The sequence below is a fragment of the Chinchilla lanigera genome, unplaced genomic scaffold (genome assembly GCF_000276665.1).
Source record: "Chinchilla lanigera isolate Chin_1 unplaced genomic scaffold, ChiLan1.0 scaffold00005, whole genome shotgun sequence".
NCBI lineage: Eukaryota > Metazoa > Chordata > Mammalia > Rodentia > Chinchillidae > Chinchilla > Chinchilla lanigera.
Window position 1 is genome coordinate 22691027 of NW_004955406.1, and position 25086 is coordinate 22716112.

General features: G+C 39.3%; 1 protein-coding gene across 2 annotated transcripts in view; it reads right to left on the reverse strand.

Annotated features, from left to right (window-relative positions):
• The window catches only part of Colgalt2 (collagen beta(1-O)galactosyltransferase 2), a 100388-nt gene that overhangs the window by 16335 nt on the left and 58967 nt on the right, over positions 1 to 25086 (reverse strand). For both annotated transcript variants that reach the window (XM_005375048.2, XM_005375049.2), the window contains exons 2-7: positions 24314 to 24424; positions 21636 to 21753; positions 19612 to 19746; positions 15858 to 16062; positions 9375 to 9494; positions 1130 to 1206 (exon numbers count right to left, since the gene is read on the reverse strand). In XM_005375048.2, coding sequence (XP_005375105.1) covers positions 1130 to 1206; positions 9375 to 9494; positions 15858 to 16062; positions 19612 to 19746; positions 21636 to 21753; positions 24314 to 24424 — 766 coding nt within the window. The remainder of the gene's footprint in view (positions 1 to 1129; positions 1207 to 9374; positions 9495 to 15857; positions 16063 to 19611; positions 19747 to 21635; positions 21754 to 24313; positions 24425 to 25086) is intronic.

Below are 25086 nucleotides of genomic sequence, written 5' to 3' on the forward strand. Positions count from 1 at the left end.
CACCTCTTTATACTTCTGCTTCCCTTCCTTTTCTTCTGTTTTTTTCTTTCTTTCTCTTCCTCTTTCTTTTTCTTTCTTCTCTTTCCTTCTTTCTTTTCTTTCTCTTTCTTTCTTTCTTTCTTCCTTTCTTTCTTTCTTTCTTTCTTTCTTCTCTTCCTCCTTTACTTTCTCTTCCTTCCTTTACTTTCTTTCCTCTCACTCTCTCTCTTTCCTTCTCTTCATCATCCCTCTCTTCTTCTCTTCTTCCTGTTGGAACTGAGCCCAGGGCCTTGCACGTGCTACGCAAACACTCTACCACTGAGCTACACACACCTCCAGCCCTGCTTCATTTTTTATACAATTAAAACAGCAAATAAATATGACCTTTAGGGAGCTTGTTATGTTCTTGAATGTGGAAGGCAAAATTTTAGAACAAGTTTCTTCTTTTTCTTTGTCTTCTCAACTCTGCCTTCCAACCTTTTCCATGGAAGAGTAGCATAAAAAAAATAGAGCAGGGAGAATTCCAAATAGTTTCCACTCTGCTGTGACTGAGCAAATGTAATGTCTTCCAATACCTAAAACAGGTATCTGCTTTTCCTTACCCTTGAGCCTCAACAAAAATCTTGGTAAAATATGGATAATTCACTTTTACTATGAAATAGTAACTTCTTTCTGACTCAATGATTAACTTCCCTTTACCCTGATCCTAGGGTTTTTGTTTTTTTTTTTGTTTTTTTTTTTTTTTTTGAGACAGAGTCTCACTATGCAGTTCAGACTGATCTTGAGCTCACTTTGTAACCCATGCTGCTCTCGAACTGGCGACAATCCTCCTGCCTCAGCCTCTTGAGTGCTGGGATTACAGGTGTATACCACCATGCTTCGCTCTCCTGATCCTGTTTTTAGGATAAGAAAACAAAGGCACAAAACAGTAGTTTTCCCAAGACTTTGGTGCTTTTGCAGCACCTCTTACAGGCACGCTCAGCCTTGTGCTCCAATGTATTTGTTTTTTTTGTTTTATTTTGTTTTGTTTTCCAGTACCAGGAATCGAACTCAAGACCTTGCACTTGCCAGGTAGGTGCTGTGCCACTGAGCTAAATCCCCAGCCCCTGTGCTCCACTATAAACATATAGGCACACACACACACTCCTACCTCATCAAATCCCATCTTGTCTGGATACTTAGGGACCACTGACACAAACTGGGAAGGTTCCATTGGAGGACGATCAACTGGAAGACACAAGAAATACAGTGCTTGTTAGTGAAGGGTCAGAAAACTCAACTCCACCTGCACACCTGCTCGGGAGGGCCGGGGCCAGATCTGGATAACAAGGGCAGGGTCCACTGCTCAGCTGTCCCCCAGGAAACATGATGATCAAGACACTGATTTCAAGAGCATGTGTTTACATGAAAGTTGTAGTATTGCTCCATTCCCCTTAAGACTTATTTTAAGAGTACTGGGAGGCAATTTAGGGGGATAATTAAGACACAGAGTTCTGGACTCAGATGACGTAGGTCCAATCTTTGGCCTAGAAGGCCTAGGACAGTTATGGTGACTATCTAAGCCTATTTCTTCACATGTAAAAGTGGTATAATAAGAGTTTCTTACTGTGTTATAAAACGAAAATGAGACCCGTGCACAGCACACATTACATGAACGTAGTAAGTACTCAACTGTTACTTGCTGTGGCCTATGGTGAAAGAGCTCAGAAATAGGCTAGATTATAATAACTTGATTTTCATTAAAGGGATAATACGAAGAATATTTTAAATGAGAGATAGGCACAGTGTTATTTAAAGAATTGTTGATGACAACCATTATTACTGTCACCAGCATCCATTCTCCTCTGCTGCAGGCACATGAGAGGGACACATTTTATCGCCCGTAAGGTTAGTCATGGTCATATGATTTTCAGGGGGAGGGTTAAATTTCTGCTGCTCAGGTCTCCAGATTCTCCTTCCTGCCCTGCCTCAGTCCCGTCACAGTGATCACAGTAGCGTGTGTTGATATGGAGGAGCCACAGAGCTGCAGCAGTCTGGAATGCTGCACCAACACATGGAGAACAGCTGCCCTGGAAAGACACTAGGACTGCAGACCTTCAATAGCAATAAATAAACCTGAGGCACCGAGCCAATCAGATTTCACCACTGTTTGATATCCCAGCATAATTTCCCCATCCCCATCCCGACAGAGATATCATGTGCTGTCTGCATGGTATGATCTGTTTAATTTACCCTTCACTGAGACACTAAAGAGAAGCAGTGACCAGTTTCACTTATGATCAAAAAATGTGAAATTCTAAAAGGTAGTAAATGACACAGGTTTCATAAGCCAAACACAGAAGTTGACCTCATTGCGTCAAACCTGGCCTTTGCAGTCACATTTCTTCTTGTACACAGCACGTGTACTCTTTCCAGTAATAGCCTAGAATATTTTGCTTTTTTCTGCACCACTATTTCTTATTAGCTTCTTTTAAAATCAGTGTGGAGGGCCTACCATGTACCACATTATGTTTCTAAGAGAAAGAAACTTAATGTACAACTTCTTCCTGTTTGGGACGCTGTCTTGCTCTTTCTCCTTGGCTTTAGACATAGAAGAGCGTTAGATTTCAAGTTAACCTTTCTAGGCTGCTGGCTTCTGTTTGGTAATCATATGGCTGGTGTGGCTTTAATATTTCAGACAAAGATACTGCATTTAGTCAGTTTGCTTCCATCAAATATACACAGTCAATGCATTTATAGGACAAGTGTTCTCAAAAAGCCAAGAATGGTTGGCTTCTGAAAGTCACTGTGGAATAAAAATGACAGCAGTTTGCCTAGGCTGTGCCACTGGAGGCAGCGCTAAGCTTAGATAATAGGATATGACATAATGGGTCAGACCTAGGAAGCTTATTATGGAAAGAAAGTTGATGTCTTTGCTGACCTCAGACTTGAAAGTTAGGAGATCCTAGCTTTTGTCGTGGCCATTTCTGACTCCATCATTCATAATTTATCCAGTCTGTCATGGAATCTCTTCCTGTAAAGGGCTCCTCCTTGTACTCTCTTTGGGACAGTGGGCTTCACTGACTTCTGGATAGTTTCAAAATTTAGGACTAATACTTAAAGCTACTGTTAAACAGCTCCTATTACTCACTGAACTCTGAGCTATACTTGACATATATAGGAATCACATTTACTTAATCTTCATATGTACAATGTAATAGGTATAAGTGTCTCTATTTTTACAAGCAAGGAAACAAAACTTGACCAACTTGTCCAAGGTCCCAACTTGAGTTCCCAACCTCATTACACCTATCCTCCAGAGCTAGTCCTTCGTATCCATTGATGTTGGGTTAATTGGGCAGCTGAATGAGGTTTATGGTAGTTCATTTAGACCAGTCATGCCTGAAAAAGTACTTTCTAACACTTCTTTCTAGTTCCTCCTGAACTTCTTCCATGTCTGCCTAGCTAGCTCATGTCCTTCCTAGCTCATGTCCTTACCTACCAGACCTGGGCTGTTTTAGTATTTTTCAAATATGCTCCTGGTCCTGCTATTGTCATGCACACAGCTGTCAAAGTAATCTTCTACAGGTACTAATCTGTTCTTGGCCACATCTGTAACTTCACTGTTTTACAATTTTAGGTGTTTTCATAGCCACCATGCAGGTTTATTTTTACTTTCTGCTGTTATAGCTGTTTATTTGTATATAGAAACAAGAGACCAACCCAGAGGTGTACTTACTCAAGGTCAGAAAGTGAGTGCTTAGTAGTGGTGGAAATCAGTTTTTGACCTTTCTGACTTCAGAGTGAATAATCTTAGTAATCTTTATATGATGCTGTCTCAGAATGTTGACTGATACGGAGAACATGCACCCGAGATTTCCATTACTTCATGCTGTGATTCACAAGACCAATCTCCTCACGCCTCATAATTCATTCATATCTATCATCTCTGCAAGATTCAGCCTCTTGTCAATCCTCTCCCACAGGAAACGCTTCCCTGAATTCTCTGTACAGATCCTTGGGTGCTGAATTTTTCATGAATAGTTATTATTATAACTCATTTCCATACTCTTCAAACTTTTTTACTCTAGACCTGAAACTCCAGTCTACAAATCACAAACTTCCTCATCATTACCTTTATAAATATTCTTAATTCCCTCCCATTGATCTTGTGTGATAAGATGCTAATCCTTTTTAAACATGACTGTCCACTTGTTTGTCCCCAGAAGACTTCTACAGGAGAAACTCCACATAATTGTACTGACCAAGTCACTTCAAAGTTACAACCAAAGAAGCCAACTTGGTAACTGACACCAGCAAGTGATGTGACTATACTTCCATAGTGAATCTACTTTCCCAGTCGCTGAGAGATCTATGGTACCCCTGAAACTCCTGAAATCTCCATCAGCTCTCTTCAGTTCATGGCTGGAATATACACTTACCAGGAAAATTTTCAGCATCCAATGAGATCTATGTTTTCATTCCACCTGAATTACATGTGCAATGCGTGTGCAACATTCTGCTTTCTCATCTGCCATCCAAGAGGAAGCCTCCTTGTTTCACCCTAGCATGACTTCTCCTGTGTTGGTCTGGGCTACAACTCCTCTTCTTTGCTCAAGGACACCAATGTTACAGTTTTCTTCTACATCATCAAGTTCACCTTAAATCATGGCTCCTCATTAGCATACAAACATGGTGTAATATTATTGAAGAATAAATAATACAAAGAAATCAAACCAAACGAAAAAAATCCCTCTCTTATTCTTACACCCTAGCAGCCCAGTCCCATCAGGATTCCACTTTCCTATCCCTAGTGTCTTTTGTTTGCCCCATCCCAATGAACATGTGTCTCATCATTGCACAGAAGTGGCTCTTATCAAGGTCATCACAGAGCTCTATCCGGACAGAGAAAATGATCAACTCTATTCTCATCTTACTTAACTCAGCAGCATTTAGCTTTTTCTTGAAACACTTCTCAATTTTTCTTCCCAGCTTTTTGGCTGTTTGTCTCCCCCAGGGATTCTCTCCCTCTCCCTCCCCCCTCCCCCTCCCCCCTCTTTCCCTCTCACTCCCCGCCCCCAGTTCACACTGTTCCTTGGCTTTAAATATCCTTTCTATGTTGATGATTTTCAAATGTCTGTTCTAGATGGAAACTCTACCTGAACTCCAGATACACATATTCAATCATCTCCAGATCTCCCTATTCAAATATTTAATAAATATTTGAAACTTACATGACCAAAACTTCTATCCCCAAATCCCTTCCTATGATGCTTTTTCCATCTCAGTAAGTGATAGAGCAGGCCAAAGAACTGGACTTATTCTTAATTTCTTTCTTTCCTTCCTGGACTGCATCCAGGCTTCAGTAAGCCCTATGGACTCTACCACCAAAATGTAAATCTGTTTCTCATCATCTTGCTATTATAGTTTAGATGTCAACCACCAACATCTCTCACCATGAGAGATGTACTGATCTCCTATACATTAGTATCCACATGACAACTGAAGTGATCTTTCTAAATGTATGAACTACATGAGGTCAGTCCCTGTGGATTTCCATTACTATACGAATAAAATCAAAATTCTTTATCATGGCCAGAACATTCTACACAACCTGGATACTTCTCCTTACATGACTTTCCTCTATCCAGCTCCCTCTGCCTAACTCCTTGTTCCTACCACTGTTGGGCTGTTGTCCCTGGGACATCCTCAAGATTTTCCCTACTAATAGCCTTTACATGTGCTCTTCTTCATGCTTGGAACACTCTCCCCCAAATATTCATATGGCTGCTTCCTTGATTGATGTAGTTGGGTCTCTCTGATAGAACAGTAAGTCTTTGGTGACAAAGCTTCTGCCAATTTGTTCACTGCTACATACTCAGCATCTTGAGAAATTATGAAATTTAGTATGTGGTGAATAAATACTCATAGCCTGGTCCCCTCTTCTAAAACCTCCATTGCTCCTTGGGCTGGGCGCCATGTTTTAGCTGGGCATTCAAGGACCACAGCTAAACTATTTCACCCTCTCAAATTTTGTTTCTGTTGTTTTAAACCAATTCTCTTCCAGGGTGGGAATGCTTTGTCTGCTTAGTCTGTTTCCTCTGCCAGGAGTACCCTCACCATATCTCTCCTGTAGTTTAAACTCTATGGTTCTACCCAAGTTTAGTTTAAGAGCCATCAGGACTTGAAGCTCTCCTGGATCACAGCAACTTCTCTCTATTCCAATTTCCACTTTGTTTTTTGGTACCGAGAATCGATCTCAGGACCTCAGGCTTGCCAGGCAAGCGCTTATGCTGCTGAGATACCTCCCCGGCCCCTGTCTATTCCAATTTCCTATACCTTTATATCTGCTCCTTTCACAAAGAGCTATGCTGCATTCTTGGTTTCTGTTTTGTATCAGTCTATCTTCCCATTTAAACTAGAAACTAAGAACTGATAATAAAAAATTCTGACTCTCTAGTACCTTCAGAGAATGACTCACACGTTACAGACAGGGATTTCATGTTTGGTCATGAAAAAATACATGTCTAATGCTTCAGTCAGAATAGTCTAATAGCTTCCATTTATTTTAGCAGCCTTTTTTAAACTGCCCTTTGAGTTCTAGGCATTGTGAGAAGAGTTTTTAATATCTACTTTAGAAAAGGGTACTTGAGGGCTGGGGATTTAGCTCAGCGGCAAAGCGCCTTCCTGGCAAGCGCAAGGTCGTGAGTTCGGTTCCCAGTACCGGAGAAAAAAACAAAAAAAAAAAAAGAAAAGGGTACTTGACAGATACAATTTCATCATTACTAGCATTTTATTCATCTTTCACAGGACTTTAGCTTATATTTCTACATTATAACCATCAAAGTTTGGTTTTCCAATTGTTTCATTACTTCAATTATGTTCTACATTGTAAAATTCAGAAGTGAAGCTTAACAAAATTATAACTCAAGAAGGTAAATACAAGAATTAAATAAAATGTCATAAATCAAATGCTTTGCCTGTGTAGAGACATCAATAATGAAAGCTATAATTTAGAGGTTCTTCTCCTATGAATTTTATCTGCCCAGAAAAGGAGTTGTGCATATTTGTAATTTATTATTTTGCATTTCTGTGCACTGAGATCTTTCTCTCTGCCCAGTCATGTGGGAAGAAATGAGAGAACACAAGTTTGGGCCAGCCCCTCTCTGAGTGATGTCTACATGGGAGTCGAGGCTGCCAGGATACAGGGATGATAAGGAGCAGTGCTTTTACTAAGTGCTAAATCAAGTCACTATAATAGCAACACCTCAGAATATGCAGTGTAGTATTTTATAATATTATATCAGTCTAATATTTTATATTATAATATATACAGTATATTTTATATTATAATATATACAGTATAATATTTTATTTGGTCAATTCTGCAGTCAATGTTAGTATCCTTACTCTGCAGATAAAAGAACTGAAGCTTTGAGAAATTGATTCTCCATTCATAAGTGACAAAACTTAAGTTTAAGTAGATTATTTTGGCTTCAGGTTTAGTGTGCTTGATGATATAGCTTTCATTCATCTGTTCATTCATTCATTCATTCATTCATTCATACACTGACTTGTCTGGTCATGCATTCAGCAAATATTTGACACCAACCATATACCATATGCTGTGCTAGGTGATTGGGATACAAGGCAGTAAGTTACCACCTTTATCCTCTATTGCAGTGGTGGCAAACCTATTTGAGCTTTCAGTGATAACCAACAGCTGCTGCAGCAGACATGCCATAGGTTCACCACCACTGCTCTAGGCCCTGAAGATAGGAAAAGAGGCAGAAATAGTAAACATTAAAGAAATTCACAAATATATTCCTAAGGGTTGATTTAGGCATGTCATAGCAAACCAGTCCTTACTCTTCATTCATTCACTTAGTCATCATTCGTCCATTCAATCATTCCAGAAGTATATACTGGATAGGTGATGGCAACATATTAAGTCCTCAGACTAACCTGATAAAAAAGGACTTTATAGTCTGGGGCTAGGGAACGGAAAATAGATATTTATAGGCAACTCGATGGGTCTAAAAGATAAACTCATGGATTTTTTTCAAACTTCTCTTCTTTCCAGATGCCTTATTCCATTTAAGACTCCCAAAACCATCCGACAAGCCAGAAGCTGGGAGTTTTGCTCTGTCACCCTTTTGCTCATCCACCTACAGCCAATTCTCAGCTAAGTCCTTTCACATCTATATCCCAAGTATCTCTGCTCCTCCCGCTCTATTGCCACAGCCACTGCTTCGACTCATATCTTCACAAAATTTGCCTAGTTTCCATATAATTTCCAAAATGAACTTTCACCTGTCTCTTGAGACCAAAATTCACTGTCCTTCCGTGCCGCATGTGTCACTTGTATTAACCTAGAATGAACTTCCTAAACCCAAATTTCACTCTCACATTTCTGGGTTAAAAACTCCTTAAAAGCTCCTCTCTATTCAGGAAAATCTGAACACCTAAGTCATCAGAGGTCCTGGCTGGGTTCCTGCCCCGTTCCCAGCCTCACTTCCTGCTGTGCCTTCCAACAGCCTTCACTTCCCCTGTGTATACATTCTATGCTTTAGTGATGAAACACAGAAATATTCCCTCCTATAGAAAGTCATTTCCAGCATTCTGGTTGGGCTAGGTGGATCAGTACAGTACTTTCTCCTTGGGCCACCACTGTACATTGTACAGTAAGTTTAGCTACTGATTATTAAATGCCCCATTTCCAACATCATGCTGTGTTCAGAGACAATGACAATACAGTGTTCAAGGACATGGATCTGGAAACAGGAAGACTGGTTTAAGTTTCAGTCTTGTCATTTGTTTACTAAAACAATCTAGAGCAATTTACTTAAGATCTCTATACCTCAATTTCTTCATCTTTATTATGGGAATAATAAACCCCCTTCATCAGGTTGCTGTGAAATTTAATGAGACAAAAAGTGCTTCATGTGGTATCTGTTACATCATAAGCTATTATTAAGTTGAAATTCATAATTATTGTATATATATAATTATGACTTGTACATTCATATTGTACATTCATATTATGCAATATATATATATATAGTATGTATATTCTGCCTCGAGCCCTGGAAGTTTTCATTATCTCCATTGTATAATAAGGAGGTTACTTGCCTAAAGTCATATGATATGAAAGCAGGCCAGTTAGGATTTAAATTAATGCCACTGAAAACTATTATAACACTTACTACACTCTGTAGAAAGTATTTGTGTACTCAGTTCTCCACTAGGACAGGGAGCTTATGCCATTTGTATTTCACAGAGGAAAAGTTTTAAAATGAATGAACAGATGAATAGCTACATTTCAACCAAGACAGCCTAACAGCCATGAGTTTTCACGCCTGGAAGAGGAGAGACGTGGGGGGCTTAAGCCATTGCCCTGCTCCTGGGGCACTCACTCATTGCTTCTATCTGCACGTGGATGAGGTTCTCGATGTCCTCCTGCAGTGTCTGGTGGGGCTTCAGGGGGATGGGCAGGTAACCATAGTGCTCTCTGTTGCAGAGGTACATCTGGATGCCTGAAGGTCCAAGAGAGAAGCAAAGTCAGCCAATAAGAAAACATACTTCTTAGTAACAGCTGAGGGGAGAACAAGGAGACCTCAAAAATGTTCTTTTATTTAAAAAAGTAAAATGCAGCATTGGAGGCTCATAAAAAATCTGGGCTATTTTTCAGCCCAGAGGAAATTGATTTTTCCCTCTGAAGAAACAGCACACTGATGGCCTGAAATGAACACTAAGGGCTTGAAGGGATCAGAAGGGAGGCAATGAATTCCCATTCAAGAGAGCAGAATGAAACACTGTAATCCACCTACAGGAAATAACAAGAAAATGAGCAATGAAGTCCATATTTGATATGAAAACAAACCGGAAAATCCTGTAAGGCTGACAGGTTATTAAAGCTAAATCTAGGCATATGCAGAACAAAAAGTAAAAAATTACAAAGGAAATTTAGAATTCTCCATGATTCTGCTTGGTATTATTTCTTCCCTTAACATACATGGATTTGGAGTCAATTGATAGGCACAAAACTTCCAAAAAAGTTTATAAAGGGGCAAAAGAAAGCCTGCATTTTAAGTCCTAATAAGAACCTGCCATGTGACTCTCCCCAAAATATATCACATCCATCTCGTATTTAACACTGTTCTGTAGTTCTAGCAGGGAAACGCTAAGGCTTATAAGCCAGATGGCTAGAAATATGGGGATCAGGGTGGTCTCCTACAGATGCGGCAGTGGAGAGTCCTAACTAAAAGACTGCTGAGTTAAAAGGATGAGCCTGCTGAGATCTGGTCCGTGTACCTAAGCTGTGATTTGTTAATTGCCACAACCACCAGTGTTTTCCTGAGACAGAACTATCTGCATAGTGACTTTTCCATTTTGTGCAGATGAAATTTCCACCAGTGAAGCTGTATCACCTGACAAGTTAGATGAAGCTGTCTCATAGAATTAATAGAGATGAAGAGGAAAAGAAAAGGGCTTTTATCCTCCACCTTTATTGTGTCTGTCTTCAGTCTGGGCTGGTCCACGAGGACTGTCACTTTTCTTGCTTTCTCCAAATGAATTTATTAGTCCTGCCATTTGGCAACATGAATACTTATGGTGAACTTCAAACCCCAATGCACCTTCTTGCAAAATCATGATAAATTTAGAAAGTGGAAGAAAAAGATTTAATATTTAGGATGCTTCTCTATCCTAATTAGGTAAACCACTTTACCATTTTTAACTTTCCAAAGCTTCCATAAAAGAGGGATAAGATACCTACCTAGCCAAGCTATCCATCAAGTACAAGGACACAGGAAAGGCATTTTCAGACATGAAAAGTCATAAAATATTTACTTTCCATCACATTATCTTAGAAAATTACCGGGTGATGTGGAAGGAGGGTGAAGAGGAAGAGAAGGAAGAAGAGGAGAAAGAGGAAGGTGAAGAGGAGGATAAGGCGGAGGAAGAGAATTATAATGCATGAGACAAAGTTAGGACACAAGCAGAAGTCAATGCATGAGAGAAGAGACTGAGACCCAGGTTGATGGGCTTGACATTTCTTAGATTAGAGTATATCAGAAAACTTCCAGAGGGACATCTTCAAGACATGCAATAGGGAACATCTAATGAATGTGAGCATTCTGAGAAGAGTTTGAGAAAATTAGTGAGTAGTTTGTTATTGTATTAGTAATAGTAAAACTAAGCAAAAAAGGGTAGTGTAATTATTTAGATAAAGGAAACTAGTTAGAGCCTATAAATGGCTGAGCTTGGGGTTAGATTCATGTGATTAAGGAAAAAAAATTAAATTATACTTAGAGGAGGTGAGGAGAAGAATGTGTTTGCATTGGGGGGTAGGTAAAGGGTAGAGAGAGAGAGCTAACTCCTTATTTCCTGAAGTGGAAAATCAACAGGAAAATGCCTAAAGTAAGCCAAAAAAAATAAGGAAGTAGCAACGCAAGCATGTCATTTAGAAACAGGTCTATAAATACTACAGTAACAATCATCTAAAGAGATTATCTTGTGGAAGAGAGAAATGCTTTAGGGGTGGTGTGCAGGAAATGGTCCCTCTTTAAATAAACCTTAGCTAACTATTTGAACTCTTCAATTCATGGGTAATTTGATAAACATAAAGAATTAAAAAGGAAATTTATAGTTAGATCAAGTTTATGAAGAAATCTGGTACACTCAGTAAAAGCTGCCTCTGAGAGCCAATTTTTCCTTTGAAAAAGAGAACTGAATAATATAATTGAGAGACTGCTTTTAGATGTCAAACATTCACTTGTACCCATGTAGCACCTTAACACCACAAATCATTATAATGATCTCTCCCTATGATGATAAAAAATAATAAAAGACTGACTTGCCCAAGGCCTCACAGTAAGTCATTAAAGCCAAATCTTTGTCTCTGATCATCAATGCCAAGGGATTTTATACCTTTTCAGGATTCAGGAGCTTAACCTTGGGGACATTGATCACTGGGAATTGACCTAAAAGAAGATTCTTATGCTCATCACCAGTGATGTCCTGCATGCAGAACCGCTTGCCCATCGTTACATTACTTGTGATTCCTGCCCCTTGGACTCACAGCAGATATCTGAAAAAGGCCCGGCCAAAGAGCACCACTGTAGCCCTGATACAGAGCCCAGATCACTGGCCGCATGGGAGGTAATTTCCTGCCACTGACTTCATTTTTGTCACAGAGATTTGCTTATGACCTTGTACTCTCTTCTTGGTCAGATGGGCTGCCACATTTTTTCATTCATTCATTCATTGATGGACATATAGGCCACTTCCAAGATTTAGTTATATTGAATTGTACTTCTACAAACATGGGTATGCATGTATCACTGTAATATGATGTCTTTAACTCTTTCAGGAAGATACCTAGGAAGAGAATACCTGAGTCAAATGGAATTTCTATTTTTAGGTTTTTTTAGGTATCTCCACGCTGATTTCTACATGGCTGTACTAGTTTACATTCCTACCAACAATGTACACAGAAATATCCTTTTTACCTGCAGCCTCTCCAGCATTTGTTATTATTTGATTTCTTGATAACAGATATTCTTTCTGGAGTAAGATAGAATCTCAGCTTCGTTTTAATTTGCATTTCCCTGATGGTCAGAAATGTTGAATATTTTTTCATGTATTTATTAGCCATTTGTACTTCTTCGAAGAAGTGTCTATTCATGTCAGCTGCCCATTTTTTGACTGAGTCTTTAATTGGGGGGCAGTCTAATTTCTGAGTTCTATATATTATTAGTCTTCTGTCCAAGGAATAGATAGCAAACATTTTTTCCCATTCTGTAGATTCACTCTGTTGGTTGTTTTGTTGGCTGTGCAGAAGCTTTGTAATTTAATATGGTTCCATTTGGTGATTCTTGTTATTTCCTGTGCAATTAGGATTCTTTTCAGAGAGCTCTTGCCTATGCCTATGTCTTCAAGAGTTTTACCTATTTTATCTTCCATCAGGTTAAGTGCTTCTGTTTAAAAATTTAGATCTTTGATCCATTTTTATTTTAGGTTAGTGCAAGGTGAGAGAGATGGGTCTAGATCTTCCGCATGTGGATAGTCAGTTTTCCCAGCACCATTTGTTAAACAGGCTACCTTTCCTCCAGTGTATATTTTGGGTTCTTCTGTCAAAGATCAGATGGCTGAATGTGCTTGGTGTGGTTTCTGCATCCCCCATTCTGTTCCAATAATCCACATGTCTTGTTTTTGTGGTAATGGCTATAATCTGAGTGGAAGACGTTGGCAAAGTCTGGGGTCAGATAGTCGTAGGCAGGTCCTCGGCTTCCTTTTGCATGTTTACACAATGATGCTACAGTAGGTAATACACAGCTAGGGAGCTTCAGAAAAGTAAGAATCAAAGAACACTAGTCATCTGTCATCCTTTTATAAAGACGAGGGGAAGTGCTTTGCTTTGGACCCACAAAAGGAAGAGCCTCAAGACACACCATGGGTGGCTCATTCATGTTGTGCTTGAAAATGCTTCAAGATTCATGGAATACTACCTCAGAACCACACAACTGTCAGGAATTATCTTTAATTTCCCCCAAATGACAGTGATTATTTTTTTTGTTGACTTCCAACTGTTCAGTCTGTGACACTGGATGTGGCCCATGGTATTCACTGTTGTCATCACTATAGCTATTTTTTTTTTCACAATTCTCAACTTCCAACTGGCACAGAGGCTAATACATCCTAGCTTGAAAGATAGAACTGGCTAGGTTGGTCTTCTCTTCTCCTTTTCCACCTATCCTTTCCCCAGATGAACCACCAAACAGCTCTGTGACTCCATACCTGCTGTCACTGTCCTGGAAAGGCCTTTATGAAGTCACAGCAATAAAGCATAAGGTCCTGGTGAACAGGCCAAGCAAAAGACAGAGGTAAAACTTTCCTATTCAGTCTGTGACACTTTTCCAGCCCAAACATCGGGTATTGGTTTTCCAAAATATATCATCATCATTTAGTGCACAGGTCCCAATAATACCTTGTGCAATGGCCACAAAAGAGGACTCTGTCAGGCAGAGGCCATCACTCTCATTGTTAATAGAGCACTCACTTGGACCATCCTTGCTTCAAACTCTGAAGCAAAAGGACAGGCACAACTTCAAGGAACAGGAAGGCCCTGACTCTGCTTCCCATCCTGGAGAAGTCACAGCAAATAACGGAACAGGCTGAAAATGCAGTTTCCATTAATGTGGACACAAGCACCTTTGTGAAAACTCCAGTCCACATGAGGATTGATTTGTCCCTGGAAAATGTAGGCCTAAAAAATGCCTGCATCTGGCCAATTGGTCTAAATTGTTCTGGCACCCAAAAGAAAAAAATATCAACTGTTCACATTCCTACCAAATACTTGCATTTCTAACAAATCTACAACTGACAAATGGGAACCTAGGGCCTGATGTATGAGTTGTAGGCTGAATCTGCGTTAGCATTCTTATCTGCGGGCAACATCCCCACTGCTTACAGTCTTCACAACAATCTGTTTTGCCCTAATTTATATGAGCACAGTGAGTTTATTTCACCATCATTATGGTTTCTAAACCCGTTTTTGCTAGTGATTATGTGGCACATTTCTGGCACATTGAAAACGGCCCCTGACGCTGGCAGGAAGGTTTAAATTATTCTAATAAAGCTGTGCTTTAGTAATGCCGTGTATCTTTCTATTGAACTGTTTTTGTGAATGTGTATCTTCCCTTATTTCATGTGAAGGATGAAGAAAGAAACTCTTTCTTTTTTATTGCTTGTCTTTCTCAAGAAATATACAGATTCCACTGGAAATGTCCCAGTTATTCACAAAGATGAAGTTAGCTTTGCTTCTCTTTTCATGGGGCTGAAGGCAGAGACTTCTGATTGCCTCCAGTATCTGTTCTCTCTTTTGTCTAGAGGGAAAGAACTGGGGCCCATGACCTCATAGAACAAAGATGACATTCTGGGCCTCCCTCCCCGTGCGTGCTGTCATCTTCCCAAGATCCGGCTGAGATTACCATGTAAGTGCTGCTGTTTCCATCTCTGGGCCGTACCCTTGCAGGGATGGAGCATGCCCTGCCTCTGTTCCTGCCTTGATGGTGAGGAGTCCACCTAAATGTGACCATTAAGAATCTGACCATGGAGGGTAGAAAGACAATGTAGAAGGAGCCTGCTTCTCTGAAAACTCTGTGGAACAAACAGCTATGATAGCAGCTCAGATTTTTTAAGGAAGAAATAAATTTCCAAATTTAAAGTCTGGGGACTTCGGTCAGAGATACAGCTCGGTGGCGCAGTGCCTGTCTAGCAAGCATGAGACCCTGAGTTCAATTCCCGGTTCCAAAAAAAAAAAAAAAAAAGTCTGGGGACTTTGCTAGTGTCATTTTGAGCTTCTATCACAGTTTTCTAATTAATAAAGGGACTCCTATAGTTAACAAGAGCAGTGCATTCAGTACCATAGAGAACCAATCGGATTCCTGTGACTCCTCATGTTACCCCTACTGCCTCCACTTCAACTTGGGCCACCAAGAGAAAATGGATTCTGAGGGCAGGGCAGTCTTGGCTCTGGTCATTAGTGCTCACAAGGACAGCAACACCGAGGGTTCTGGTGTAGTTACTGCAGACAGTGCATTGCCTCTAACACTACCTGAAAAGGAAGTAGTTTTTTGCTGGGTGAGAACTGATTGGGGCTGAACCTAGGGCCTGCTCACTGAGCTACAGCCCCAGATCTGTTTTTATTTTGTATTTTGCTGCCCAGATTGGGTTCAAACTTGCAATCCTCTTGACTCAGCCTTCCAGAATACTAGGATTACAAGCATGTGCCAGTGCACCCTCCTGCGATTTAATTTAAATAAGAAGCACAAAACAAAGGAGCTAATCCCTTTCCGTGTTTCTGTGGTGGCAGTACAACGGAACACAAATGATACCTGCTTGCCTGCTGGAGAAGGCAAAGACGATGATGTCATCAAAAGTCCAGGTGTAGTCCTGGTGTGGCGGGTAGAAGGTGAGCTTGTCAGAAGCCTCCCTCCTGAGATCAATTAAGAAGGTGGAGTGGACCATGGGGACAGGGAAGCAGCCCATCCTCTTCCATTCTCTAATCTGAAGGTAGTCTGGAGTCCGTTTATAGAAGCCCTGTAAAAGAGCAAATAGGTGGGCTGTGTCCTCTGATCTGTGGGCTTCATCCACCCCAGTCGTCAGCTGGGCTGATTCCTCCAAGTCAGCATCACTTAGGAGAAATCCCCAGAGTCTCCCTCACTCCTCTTATCTTGGCCTAAGAGTTTCCAAATGTGTTTAGGAAATGCAATCTCTATATAAAACAACACCTACAGGGTCATTGTATCAGAAATAACATTAGTTTCCTTGTTTGTCTCGGTTTGATAACATCATAAAGGTGCATTCCATGTTGCCTTATGATTATACACAAGTATGAGTCTTAGGGAGTGGAGAGCACAGTTCTGGAGTCAGACTGGCTGAGGTCACATCCCACCTCAACTCCTTGCTGTCTACAGTTGCAGCCAGATGACACTGCCTTGCTGTGCCTACTGCCTCATCTTTCCAACGGGCACGATGTGGACACCTACTCCATAGGGTTTTCTGCAAAAACCAATGAGTAAAATTGTAAAGTACTTGGAATAATCCCTAACATCAAGAAAGTGTCACCAAATATTGGCTAGTATAAAATGACTACATTTCATTATGTAAAATATTTTTAATTAAACATATATTGCTTCCGCAAATGAGGGTCTCTTTCAGTGCACTTACTTATTGGATACTCTGGTGGAGCTGCAACTGCTCCATACTTTTTGGAGGTTCACATTTTGAACTTGCTACCTGTACAATAACACAGGACAACCAATCATCTTCCTTTGTGATCTCAAATACACTGGTTTTGAACAACTTAGGCCCCAGACAGCTTGTTTTCCCTCCAAACCCAACTCTTCATTCAACAAATACCCACTGACTACCTGCTCTAGTCCAGGCACTGTGGGAAATTGTGGGGATTTAATAAACAAGACAGCCCCAGGCTTAGCTTTCAGGGAGTACAGAAACTAGTATAGGAGATTACACTCCAGGGGCACTGCTTATCATTTGGCTATGAACAAAGCTCAATTCTTTCCAGAAAAGATGGAGATGCATCTCAACAAATCATACTTAAAAATATGTGGAAGCTTTAAAAGGTGTTTTTAAAAAGGGTGTAAGTGATGGAAGGCTCAGTGGAATAAATGTCAAGCTTGACAAGGGCACAATACTCATTGGACACACAAAGTCTTGTGTAATCTTTAATCACACATGTTCCTTTATGGGTGCATCCCTAGCATGATATCAGCAACTTCATATTGGCATTCAACCTCTTCTGCCTCTGTGACTGTCCTTCTGTGTGCGTAACACAGTCCTGACTGGGTTAGTACTAACACTAACGTGTCATAAGGTAGAGGGATGACAAACAAAGACTGAGACGACACCAGTCAATTTTATGGTCTTCTGTTACCGATCTCAGCCCATACTTAAATTCTTTGTTTCCTCCTAACACTTCAGCTGATGAGCATTCTTCCACAGGACACAAGGAACTCTGAATCTTCACAGGGCTGTCTGAGGACTCATGTCAATGAAAAGCTCTAGACTTAGGGACAACATTCTTGGAATAAGAAAGTTGAAAAATTTATGACAACGATGAATCACCGAATATCCAGGGAGTGAGGAAGGTGAGGAAGGAAGCAAAGAAAGAGAGAAAAGGAAAGTGACTATGATTCCTACAGAGAGGCAGAATTGATGGCTGTGTCTCTGTTTTCCATGTAAATTGAATTTTTTGATAATAATTCCTGTTCATTGGGCAGATAACACGAAGGCCATTCTGTTTTGAGTGCTCAAAGGCTCTGGAAATGAGGGCCTGCCTTGAGGTTATGAAGTTGTTGACCATTTCTGTTCCTTCCCTTGTAGAAACCAAAAATAGATGGAAAAAACTTATAATGGCTCTAAGTTGCACAAATTTGAGTTTTACTGTGCAAAATAAGTGAGCACATTCTAATTGTGTTTAATAATTAAGATAAATAAGGAAATAATGGAAACTTGGAGGCTGCAGTCCCTGAGCTAACCTCCCTCTACCCTTGTTGCTGGTGCCAAAGCATAACTCACTGCAACAACCCTCAAGTGATTCTGCCATGTGAGCCATTCCAGATTATTAACTGAAGCCTCAAACCAAGCTACTATTATGTTTTCTTCCCAAGACACTGAATGGACTTTATAAGTATAAACTTACTGTCTCCCTGACAGACATAAGGATAATCAAAGTCATTCGCAATCTTTTGGAAGGGAAATAATTGCAACAAAAGAGGGGATGCCTCATCTAGTAGTGTATCAGAGCCATTGACCATTACATTTTCAGAAATTTTACAAACCAGTTGACATCTTGGTAGCCTGAATTCTGTAAAAACAAAAATCATGTTAAACCTTACCATTTGGGTAATATCTCTGATAGCAGCTTTCATATTTTCAATAACTAAAAAATCATCAAGTGGCTATACTACAGTTTAGTTAACTTTTCCCTTAGCTTAAACAGCATTTAAATTTCACTGGGTGGAGGGGAGTGTTTGGCAAATGTTACCAATTAGAGTTTTCTCCACCAGAAAGCCAGTCATTAAGCATTTATCACCACACTAATAGCTTCATTCCTTAGCAAAACTAAATCAAACATAAAAGAGAGACAGAATTTAGGCCTCTGGCCATGAAAACACATTTAACAAATTAATTTTCTCCCTTAGTACATCTAAATTATACATATATGATCAGCTTAATTGAGTTCTGTAATTCATTAACTAAAGAATAAAAATGTAAACAGCCATAAGCATTCCCTATAAGAGAGCTCTAGACTTTGAAGATTTTACATGGAAAAAAAATGGAAATTAAAATTCTGTTTTTAACTTGAATTTTTGAAAAATGAGCTACTATGTCAGTTTTTAGAATCTATAGAAATAGGGGCTGGGGATTTAGCTCAGCAGCGCGGCGTCTGCCTGGCAAGCACAAGGTTGTGAGTTTGATTCCTGGTACCAGAAAAAAAACCAAAAAAAAAAAAAAGAATCTATAGAAATAAGTGTAGCAACTTATGTCTAAGGTCAACAAAATACTTATAGTCTTTGACTCAGTAATTCTACTTTGAAGAAGCTATTCTAAGAAAATAATCTTAAATATAAAAAAATTTATATTAATTGTTAAAAGTTGCAAACAACTTAAATGTTATTCAAGCTAAGAGAAAGATTAAGTAAATTACAGTGTGCCTATAATGATAGTGTAGTTATTAAAAACATGCAGACTTCCTTCTATAGTGTTCTTATAGAGGCAGAGATAGATATGGATATTGTAATAGTGTTACATTCCTTCATTTCTAAGTTTTTCTACAGTGTTCTTGTGGTAACTTTTAATGATGAAAAATTAATTTTTCTTTTAAAATTCCTGAATTGGGGGAGGAAAAGGACAAACCCCAGCATGCTTTATTGGTTAATTTTGAGCTTCTAAGCCAATCTCTTTGAATATGTGTTGGTAATACAGAGGAACTAGACCTGGGTTTACCTCTTTTTCTGAAAGTGCTTGCACTAGTAACCTGAATTTTTGAAGGGAGGGAACATGAAAAAGGTAAGGACGATGCCACTGCCTTGTTGAATCTCATTCATGAACCAGAACACCTGCCTGAGGTGTGATTCCGCACCAGAAGTTAGAGTACAGCCCTCGGGACTCCAGCATGGGCGCCACGATGGTCTTGTTTTCTGCAATCATTAGGTTGAGAGTCTGTGGATTAGTCAGGAAGTTGTCAACATCTATGAACTAAGAAAAGAAAAGAAAATGTCAGGTGCAGAGGCACTTCTCAGCACTGGCTTTCAGAATAACCCCACACAACTACAGGGTTGTGTGGGGCGAGTATCTTCAGCTCCTTGGTGAAGCCCATTGCAGTCGTGTGGCTTTCATTCCATCAAAATACATTTAGTCTAACTTCCACATGCTCAGCTCTGCATGAGCCACTGAGTAATGGATTGGTGTTGGCATACTGGGCACAGGTTCAACCAGGACCCAACCTTGGTAATGGCTTAAGTACAAAACATTAACAAAGCCGGGCATGGTGGTGCACGCCTGTAATCACAGCACTCAGGAGGCTGAGGCAGGAGGATCGTTGTGAGTTCGAAGCCAGCCTGGGCTACAAAGTGAGCTCAAGATCAGACTGAACTGCATAGTGAGACCCTGTCTCAAAAAGACAAAAAAAAAATCCAAAACAAACAAACAAAAAATTAACAGCTCCCAAGTCCTTAATGATTCATTCAAAAATACTTACTGAGTGTCACTGTTCACACAGATGAGAAGATCTATTTATATTTTCTGGGCCAGAATGGACTCATCAATGGTATTTTAATACTACAAGTAGAATTTTTGTTTAAAGTACATTAGATCTACCCATATTAACCAAATGGCATGATTTTTTTTTTTTTTTTAGCAGAAATCCACATTAACTCTGATTCTCATCCTCAGCAGGAACTCATGTTAACATTGATTCATTTATAGAAGACAGTGAAACAACAGATTCTACGTAAGAAATAAATGATCATACTGAATTGTGTTGCTAACATGATAGATTTTATGTCATGTATCTTTCATTACAATTAAAAAATAATCAGAAGAATTCATTCCTATAAAAATCAAACTACTTACCAAAAATTTTGTAGTTTGGCATTTATATAATTTCAATAACAGTTACCTATTTATTTATTTTTGGTACTGGGAATCAAACTCAGGACCTTGCAATTGCTAGACAGGTGTGTGTGCCACTGAGCTACACCCACAGTCCCTCAATAACATTTAAATAGCCACATATAATGTTAAATATTGTCAGTACAATTTGAAAATTTCTATGAAACATTTGTGTTGAAAATGTGTACAATAAATTGTTAGGGTAATATTTTGAGTGTCCAAGGTCCTGGGGAGGGACATAGTGAAAGCAGATGTCCATACACGTAATGAAAAGTAAGTTGGCTTTGCTTTATTGGTGGTGTTTCTAGTGTTAGACTGCAAAACTTTTGGCCAGAGTTTTTAGAAAAAAACAGTGTCTTTCAGGGAAGAGGGAGCTACTGTCTACTAGTAAGCTTTCCTCCTTTCCAACTGAGGCAGGCTCATTGAGGATGAGGATGCACTGATTTCCAATCATCGTCAATTCCAGCATTTTTCTGGAGCAAGCTTTAAGGAAAGCAATGGAACCTCTCAACAGAAGGAATTCTCCACAAGAGCCCAGCAGAACTGGAACCAACCAGGAAGCCAAATAAGAGATTTCATTCCCTGAGTCGCCAGGAGCTAAAGGGAATGGAGCTTCAGAGGTGTCTTGATATAATCATTTTCTCATATTCTTAAAATTCTTCCACCCAGTTTATTGCTTTACCTACAGCATCCCCTAAGACTCAAGGTCCTTATGCATGTTATATATAATAGAACAGATGCTTTGAGAGATCTTTTCCTCAGGCTGCCTTGAAAGTATACATCAGGAGTGAGTCAGAGATGAAGACCAGGGATTACCATACTAAGTTACCAGAATTTTTCTCGTGAGCCTTTTACTGGGGAGATGGTGTCGAAACAAAGGTTGTTTCGATAGTTCCCATGGTCCTGGCCTTTGAACAACTTATTTGGACACACTCTAGATAACGGTTGTGAAGAAATGAAGCATCAGTTTTTACCAGGATGTAGTCTGACCATTTCTCCCTCGCAGTTCGAAGGGCTGCCTGTCGTAGTTTCATGACATGGGCAAACCGGGAGCTTGGCCAGTGCTTTGGCCCAATCTCATCAGGATAAGACCTGAAAGGAGAATAATATTAATAGCTTGAAATTATTGAGTTACTCCAGGTACCAGGCTGTGTCCTAAACGTTTATACATTCGAGCTCATTTAATCCTCCATCGACCCTAGGGATGAGTACAGTTGTTGCCGCCATTCCCACATCACAGATAAGGAAACTGGAGCGACAAGAGATTAAGAAACTTGCTACTTACTGAACACAAGAGTATGTGTATGAAATATTTCAGTGGGTTCTAGCAAGAGTCTCATGACCCACTTACTCCCCATTTTACAGATGAGGGTAGTGGTGTGCAGAAGGTAAGCCACTTGCCCAATGTGCAGTTAATAAGAGGCACGGTCAGAATTCAAATCCAAGCACCTTAGCCCCAAAGCTCCTGTTCTTTGATGCTTTTAAAAACACATCTGCCATCAAAGAAATTTTCAAGTATTGCAGTGTAAAAATGCGAGTTTACCAGGAAAATCAAAGGTTTAGTTTAGTTGGTGGAGTCTCAGTGAAAGATTCCATACAGCTTAACACACTGATTTATCCCTGGTAAAGTGAGGTCAGGGAAAAGGAACACATATATACAGTAGTTATCCTACGGATTTCTTTCATTATCCACAAACCAGCCAGCCAGGCCAAGACTTTTTTATTTCTGTACTGGAATTGAACCCAGGGTTTCAAGGGCAAGAAAGTAAGTTTGTGTACCCTCCAGAATCCTTCTGAAAACTCTCAGTTGGTATGGACCTTGGTGCTTCCACAGTTGTCCCCAAACTGGGCACCACGTTCAGTTTTGTAACTGTGCTGGCTGTACATTTGCGTCACTGAATGAAAAATCACAACAACTGGATTGCTTATTTCATACGTCATCCTTCTCGACACAATACACTTAACTAGAACTCTTAACTAACTATGTAATTTATGCATTTTTTCTAAATAAATTATAGGTTATTTGGGAGGGGCTACATCATGTATACACTTTATATTTACCCCCAATGCTATATTCTCAGCAGGCACTAAATTAATATTGTTGGATGAACAAAGGAGTGGATAAGGTCAAGAAAATATATATTTAAAACTTATTATAAATGTTCCCTAGGATGTCATAGTTCCACCTTAAGGAATGGTAGAAATAGAATAAATGAGTTTCCTAAGTTCTTCTCAGGGTAAGTCATTTATTGAAAGTCAGATTTGTATAACACTAACAGGGGTCATTCTAGGACAGATTTGTTCTTTTTATCTCTCTCTATATTTTGTATACCCAAACATATGGCTATACTAAACATTTAACAATAAAGTTTGAATACTTTATAAAAGGTTTTAGAGTCTCCTTTTAAGTTTCCTGTAACGGAATCTAGCCTTTTTTTTTTAACTGACAGAAAGACTGTGTATCTTTTTAACATTCTGATAATGTTCTCTGCAACTACATTTTGACTACATGTATTACCTGCCAAGGTCAGTGTGAAAAAAATTAGAGAAGGCATTATTTTTTGGCAACATATTGAGAAACACAGGAATTTCGCTGATTTTCATTTGAGCAGTAATTGGGGAAGACATTCCAGAGAATTCCTTAACCTTATTTTAGTTACAGTCTCATTTGTTGCGTTTATTAGAACATATTTGCTGAACAAAATGATTACATTATTGTGGAAGTTGGTACGTGTACATAATACATCTCAATTCTTTTCATTTCCTCTTGTTCTCCTTTCCTTCTCTCCTCCTTCCTCCTCTAGACTCCCTTCCCATTTGCAGAGGATTTATCTCTTCTTTCATATTATCTGTCTTTTATTTTGCTCATTAAATTATTGTACTTTGGGTTTCTCATATGAAAGAAACCACGCAATATTTGTTCACTAAAGAAATGTAGGATATTGACTAAATAATTATGGTATATCCATAGAATGGATACTAGGCAGTTAAAAAATAAAGAAGCTCTTCAATTATTACTCTATGATAATTGCCAACATATGATACGTGAAACAAGCGAGGTGTATATATAAAGTCCACAAACTTTTGATTATGATCCCTCAAGTATAAAAGATTTATGCTCAAAATATCAAAACAATACCAGGATACAAAAATATAACCTGGGAACAATAGTGCACACTTTAACGCCAACTACTGAGTGGGCTAAGGTGGAAGGACTGCAAGTTCAAGGTCATCCTGGGCAACTTAGCAAGACCCAGTCTCAAATGATTGAAAAAAGGCCTCCAGATATATAGCACAGTGATGGAGTGTTTTCCTAGCATGTGTGAGGCCCTGTGTTCGCTCCTCATTACACACACACACACACACACACACACACACACACACACACACAATACACACATACATGTAAAACACTGTAGTAATTTATTTACGAACTAATAAAAACCTGAGCTTGGCTGGCAGCTGTAAGAGCAAAGAAGAGGGAACCATGAAGACTGGGAAAAAATAGCAGATATCTGTAACTCCTTTGGGTGGAGAGATGCAGGACCATGAAAAGTCACATGTGCCCTCATGACTGGAACTCCAAAGGGCAAGAGAACTTGTTAAGGAGGAAAGAAAAATAATGAGTTCACTAACTGGTTTTATTACTCACTCTGGTTCATCCATTGGCCTCCACTCCACATAGTGATAGAGTCTTTGTACATTTTTCAGCCACTCCCTGAGTACTTCGGTCGTATTATCCACATTGTGATCTGTGGCTGCCCTGCAGGGAAAAAGGTACAAGATAGTTAATATGTCCTCAAAAGAAAGGAGGAAATCCTTACTAAAAGTTCTAGAGGAAAATTATATATATGAAAAATTATTTCCTCATGGTCTAAACTACACAATGAATTTTTGAACGGAGAGATACTGCTTAATACTACTTTTGTGTCATTAGGGCCTTAAACAGAATCCAAAAGTGGTTGTATTAATAAACAGACACATGAAAACATAAATAGCATAAGCATAAAAATGAGCTAAGCTAGATGAGTTATTAAGTCTTAGAAATTTTGCTACTTGCTTTACTTTTTGGTTACCCAAGACATAAAGCCTACCTTATAACTTTGCTAATAATAACCCCCAAATGAAGCAAAAATTCAGCTGTATTTTCAAGTCAGTGTTCCAGTCATGACAAAATATCTAGTCAAAGCTGTTTTAACTGTATGTATGAGAGGAGAAAACCACAATATTTTTTCATATAAAACTTGAAATCTAAGTTATCTATTTTGGATTAACTTTACCTTACTACAAAATAGGGTGTCTTCAAAACTCTTCAAATAGCATATACAAAACTTGTTTCTGTGCTACCTTGAAGATTTAATACATGAATCCACTTGTAAAGGGGTTTACCGCCAATGAATTATCTTTAAATCATAGCACAAAGTA